Raw genomic sequence first — 6,064 nt, 5'->3', positions numbered from 1 at the left:
TGGCGCTCTGTTCTTTATCTACTGTGCTGGTCATCTTGAATATTCAACCTAGAATGTTTGGGAAAGAGCTAGGGCGACACTGACTAGGCAAGGTCATTCTGGGCTCGTTATCATTAATTGCTCGGGGTAAGAATCTGCGCAAATTTTCTAGATGAACGGAGAAGCTTATCTTCTTAATCATGCACGCGGACAAACTGAGGGATAGGTGTCTGTTGTGCTGGAGCGCAAAAATGCAAAAGGAGCACACGATAGAGTGGGCTTCACCACTTTGCACCGGTGTGCTTGGAGAAGTGGCCGGCGGAGGAGGTGGTTGCTCGATATGTCCTACAGTCGAATCTCATTAATTCAAACTCGAGGGGGGCAGAAATGTTTGAATAAAGCAAAGTTTAAATTCTCAGGAGTTTCCTCCCATAGAGACACATAGGATGGGACCTGCACATTAGTTTGAATTACCTGCAAGTTTGAATTAATGAGAGTCGACTGTACTTATTTTTCAAACGTTTCATTAGTAGTAGGTGCGCAGTTACTGCAATCTGGATGCCTTCTCGGTATCTTACGGTATACGTTTGTTCTAAGCCGCTCACACTTTGAAGCTCCGCTACAATAATAATTCCGCTATCATATTGAAGCTTCAGAGAGTCATCGGCTTAGACTAAGGACTTGTTAGTACTATGCAATGCCGCCTTCTCGAAGCGAAGGGAGTTTCCTTCCAAAGAGCCACATAGGATGGGACCTGCACATTAGTTTGAATTATCTGCAAGTTTGAATTAATGAGAGTCGACTGTACTTATTTTTCAAACGTTTCATTAGTAGTAGGTGCGCAGTTACTGCAATCTGGATGCCTTCTCGGTATCTTATGGTATACGCTTGTTCTAAGCCGCTCACACTTTGAAGCTCCGCTACAATAATAATTCCGCTATCGTATTGAAGCTTCAGAGAGTCACCGGTTTAGACTAAGGACTTGTTAGTACTATGCAATGCCGCCTTCTCGAAGCGAAGATAAAAAAGACGCGAAGCTTAAAGCTCTAAAACAAATTAGGGTAGCCAAGCTCACATTTAGTAAGCTATGTGTATTAAAAATATAGAAATTAATTTATTTTGAACAAATAGAAATATTAGTTTTAACAAATCTGTCCCAAAATAATCGGCAAAGAGGCACTGCTGCCACGCAATACTGCAGAGGCAGGCTGCAACACATTGTTACATCCACAACAATGGGTTTCTTAGATCCCGAGGCACACCGCGGTGGACCGGAGCGGGAGGCAGCGGGAGGCTCAGGATCCGCACTGCTTGACCATCCGCAGGCACTTCTTGGCTAGCGCCATCTTGGCTAGCTTCTTGTTCTTGGCGACGCACGAAAACGTTTTTCCAGTCACCGTGAGCTGCACCTTCACCTTGTTGTTGCCCAGGAGCTCCGCCGGACTGAAAGTTCAGCACAAGGCAAAGAAACAAAACGTATGGCGAGTGTATGCACTCGACTTGAAATTTAGTCATAGCTTCCCGATATTAGCACAATCCGTTGATGAGAAAGGCTCGTATGCCCAATTTTGTATGGAGCATGCAATCTACGAGAGAAGCCTAGTGAATGATGCGGCAGTAAAAGTGCAGTCAGCTCTTTTTCGTCAAAAATGCAAACGAGCCATCTACTGCACAGGCAAATGCGCGCAATCCAGCTTTGCATGGAATCGTGCTGGATTCCATGCAAACGCATGGAATCCAGCACACACTGCATATCCGGACCTTATTCCAGAGCTGAACCATACTCCAGATCTGAGCCCAATCAACCATGCTCCAGGTCTGAACCGTGCTCCAGAAGTGAACCACGCTCAAGAACAGGACTGGGCCTGAACTACCAGTTCCTGGCCAGATCGGAACCATGCTCCAGACCAGACCCCTACTCCATCCAGGTGTACATCTAGCCCGGCCTCGACTCACCCAAACCTTGCGTCCCGGAAGCGTTCCGTGAGCTCCTTGACGGGGGGCACGGGCACGTTCTGGCTGAAGGACTCGATCTCCTGGCCGAACATGCGGTAGATGATGCGCCACACGCGGTCCAGGGACATGCCGCAGTCGAGGAACACGGCGCCCATCAGGCTCTCAAAGAGGTCCCCCAGCGCCTTGGGCACCTCCACCTCCTCGGGCTCCTGACACTCCTCTTCGTGGCAGTAGTGACGCTGAGGGAGGAGGTGCGGCGACGGCAAGACCATCAGAGACAAACCGCACCGAACGAAAAAGCGAGCGAAAATTGGACTCGACCCTACAGCGAATGCCGGAGCAGACTGAGTGGAATACGAGGCATAGGCAACGGCAGTAAGACCAAAAATGAAATACTCCAGCCAAAGCCCTAAAAAAATGTTACCAGTTTCGAAACTTTGAATGGTTCCTTCTTCAGCAATGACGGAACAACGACCATCAGGTTTTGTAATGTCATTTTAGGGCTTTTGTTGGAGTATTTACTTTTTATTACCACAGCTCCCTCCAACCAGACAGGTTTCTGTCCAAGATGTTTACATTGAAGACACCAGCAGCTCTATGCTTTGAGAAGCCTTGACACAGGTCTACTGATCTACAGGTATAAGAGAGCAGACCGCAAGTCCTACATGCATTGGGCTTAGATTTTCTTTGATTCTCAGCTTAGCAACCCCTTAAAAATGTCCCTGTTTCGCAACTATAATGCAGGGTGCTTTCAAACAAACGTGTCTAGTTGCTCATTTGAGACAGCCAAGGGCTGTCTCGGTAACGTGCTGGACAGCCGGTGACCACTATCGTGGTCACAGGCACAGCCTAAGCTGCGGTCCGAATTCTCGTCCCCACACACCCACCTCCAGCACCTTCCAGTAAGTGTCGTCTTCTGCCCCGTCCAGAGGCGCGTTCAGGTCCGGGAACTCCTGACGGTCGTCGTCCGGTAGCTCGCCCTCCTCGCGCTCCTCCTCGCGCGCTTGGGCCTGGTAGTTGACGAAGCGGCCAATGGCGCTGAACAGGCTCGGATTGCAGTGCTTGAAGCAGCCGTGGAGCCCGTACTTCACCACCAGCGAGGCGAAGAAGGTGTTGTTGACCAGCGACGAGCGCAGGTCCGTCAGCTGGCCCGGGTTAAACTTGCGGGGCAGCTCGTACAGGTAGCGTGTCACCAGGTAGTCGATCACAGCGTCGCCCAGGAACTCCAGGCGCTGGTAGCAGTCCGTCAGCCTGCAAGAGGCGTGCCATCGCTCGTACAGTCGCCGGGCGCCTCGTCCAAATCTCTAGCGCGATACGATTCATGCACACCGAAGAGCCGGTAAGTAAGGTGGGTGCGTCACCAGAGGCAAAGTCGGGTAAGACTTCCAGTTTGGAGGGACATGGCCCCAACGACGACCAAATCAAAAGACGCTATTGGACGGAAAGGACAGCCGGTTTGATGCCAACGGCTTTTTTTGGTACCCCTTGGGGGCGTTCGCACCGACCGCGCCCTCTACTTCCAGCTTCCATCGGGATTTTCTCGTTTGCCTGGCCCGAGCCGATACGTCGCCTCCTCTCCTTCCTGCCTCCATGGTTGCACTTGTTTATAAGACAAATGCAGCCTCTAATAATGCATCTTATAAAACACAGCATTTATTGTGAACAGCCGCATTCATTACAGGACTCTGCGGACATTGCGGTCGTCCTTTCCTGCCACAGTCCCTGGATGTATCGACTCATTCGCGTTCTGACCATTTCTTAGGCTCGTAAATGTTCTTCGCACAGAAACCAAGTGGGGTACTTCCCCCAGTTTTCCTCGTGTACCTTACAATGTAAATAAACTTCCTGCACAGCCGCCGCATCTCGGAAGCTAAGCTAGCCAAGAACGCACCGCAGCCACCGATCGAAAAGCACAAAGTCCCGGGAAGAGCGTCGTTTACGGAGGACGCTCCTTCGTACCTGTTTTTGTAGTAGGAGGCATGCGTGACCGCCTGCAGCAGGAAGGACCGGTCAACAAAGGTGTAGCCGAGAGCCCTCTCGACGTCCGCGACCGTGTCCGCCATGAGCTCCATCAGCGCCGCCAGGTCCTCCTCCGGGTGCGGGACGTGGCGCAGCAGCGCCGTTTGGGGCGGGGGGAAGCCCCAGAAGCCACGCACGCCGCTGCCCTCTGCCCCGCCCTCCAGGTCGCATTGCGTCAGCCGGACGCCCATCCACTTCATCACCTGACGTCGAGAGCCATCCGTTTTGGGAAGCACTTCACTAACCCCAACCGCTGCTTCGACCATGCTTAACTCTCTAAGTGCCACGCACGAGCAAACACAGCCATCTGGTTTCACTTTGCTCCCTGCCCCTCCCAATTAAGCTAAAATTCTTTTTTTCTGCGTTTTTGTTGCTGTTTGCTGGGTGCAGCCCGACAAATCTCCAGACTTGGGTGGACCCATACATTAGCTGTACTGTAAATGAGAAATACCAAACCTATTATTATTATTCTATCGGGCCTTTTCAGCATGTTCAGGTATCAGTCTCGCGACAGCTCGACGAAACTCCCTGTTTGCCCCCTCCGAACAAAGGAGCACATTCTGAGCTTCGTAGAGGATGTTGTTGCACCGCCCGCCCTTCCCCGCAGGCGGGGGTTCCGACTGCCTTTCGTAATGCCGGGAACGGAAGCAGTTTTCTAAGTCCGACATTTTGGTGCCAATATGCTATTCAAGTCTGTGTTGTCTTGGTAAGACCCAGCAATGTGCCTTTTACAGTTAGAACTTCCCTGGGGAACTGCGAGGCCGTCCTTCGTTAAAGGTGCATGCGGGCGTTCGCAAGAGACGTCTTATGTTCTCACTCCGTCAGCGGCCGTAGCCGAAAGCCAGTCATGGTGGTGCACGCATACAACTCTTTGAGTCACAGAGTTGTTATAATGCATGCTAGAGGTTCAACTGGCACTAGTGAGACTATGCAAAATGAAGCAGACAGCAACCAGTCGGAAACATTTACTTCCGGTAATGCATTTCTATAAGAAAGAAAAAGCCTTGTCGACCTGTGCTCGGTTATAACAGCAAATATCGTGAATAATTCGTACAAACTAGGTAGCTCGGAACATTTCTCAGTCACGCCGATGAAATAATTGGTCAACTATGGCATTTTTCTTTCAAATTCATGGCATTAAATGGTGCTAAAAGAGCTTCATACATGTATTTATGTGCACTGTCAGACACTGTTAGTGTGAACACGGCATAGGCGCTTTTCAGCATGGGGCATATACGTACCAAACGAACGAAGGACATCTGGATAACAAAGAGACATGGCAATATAACTATGGCGTAACAGTGGATCAGTAACTCCCTGTGCATGTAAATGTTTAAAATAAATCAAAGGCCACATAAAGCGCGATCCAAACCAACGCTTCTTTTTGCGCCTGTAGGTCGTGCGGCTGCGGATGTGACGTTTCGTGACGTCGCGCCGCTTCTTCGCTCCTTCCAGGCGCGCACAAGAAAGTTGGTTGATTTCAACTTCTTCTCAACGCGCACAAAAACGCGCGGTGACGTATAGGGCGCTCCTGTGTCTCGGCCAATCGGTGGAGGGCAAGCTAGTTCCGGCTCCGTGTTTCTCGCCGTCTGGCTGCCCTCTCCTCCCCCCCTTTTATTCTCTTCCAACATGACAACGCAATCTCTCTCTCTCTCTTTCTCTCGCCGTCTGGCCGGCCAGTCTGTCGCAGTTGCACTTTGCTTGTCCGCGCGTGCCTGCATGCGCGCGTGCGCGCTCGCCCGAAGTTTTGCCCATCCAAACCAAAGTGCACGGTTCTGACTCAGAAAGCGTGCCCGGAAACAGCAAAAACGCCACGAATTGCGTCACATCCGCAGCCGCACGACCTACAGGCGCAAAAAGAAGCGTTGGTTTGGATCGCGCTTAATATAGTCCGATTTGCAATAAATAATTACCGCTTTATTCTTTCTGCTCATGAATATGTGTCAAATGCTCGTTCTGCATTCAAAACATCACCCACACGTTTGAAATCTTTGAAAATAGGGAAATGCCAGAAAACAAGTGCCCGATAAAAGCTGCCTGGCATAGGAAATAATAAAAAGAAACAAGTTTCATAGCCCACATACTTTATTATTTACGTTTCAAATGTTCT

The 6,064-nt window shown here is 50.4% G+C and overlaps 1 protein-coding gene across 1 annotated transcript in view; it reads right to left on the bottom strand.

The window, feature by feature from the left end:
• Positions 1–1,073: 1,073 nt before the first annotated feature.
• LOC8025114 (endoribonuclease Dicer) overlaps positions 1,074–6,064 on the bottom strand; it is a 30,501-nt gene continuing 25,510 nt past the window's right edge. Inside the window, 4 exon segments of the mRNA XM_040220221.1 lie at positions 1,074–1,422; positions 1,936–2,174; positions 2,823–3,186; positions 3,895–4,157. Of these exon segments, the coding sequence (XP_040076155.1) occupies positions 1,275–1,422; positions 1,936–2,174; positions 2,823–3,186; positions 3,895–4,157 (1,014 nt within the window). The 3' untranslated portion in view covers positions 1,074–1,274.

The sequence above is a fragment of the Ixodes scapularis genome, unplaced genomic scaffold (assembly GCF_016920785.2).
Source record: "Ixodes scapularis isolate PalLabHiFi unplaced genomic scaffold, ASM1692078v2 PGA_scaffold10__122_contigs__length_95168666, whole genome shotgun sequence".
Classification (NCBI taxonomy): domain Eukaryota; kingdom Metazoa; phylum Arthropoda; class Arachnida; order Ixodida; family Ixodidae; genus Ixodes; species Ixodes scapularis.
The sequence above is the reverse complement of the archived record's forward strand: the minus strand, read 5'-3'. Positions and strand labels throughout refer to the sequence as shown.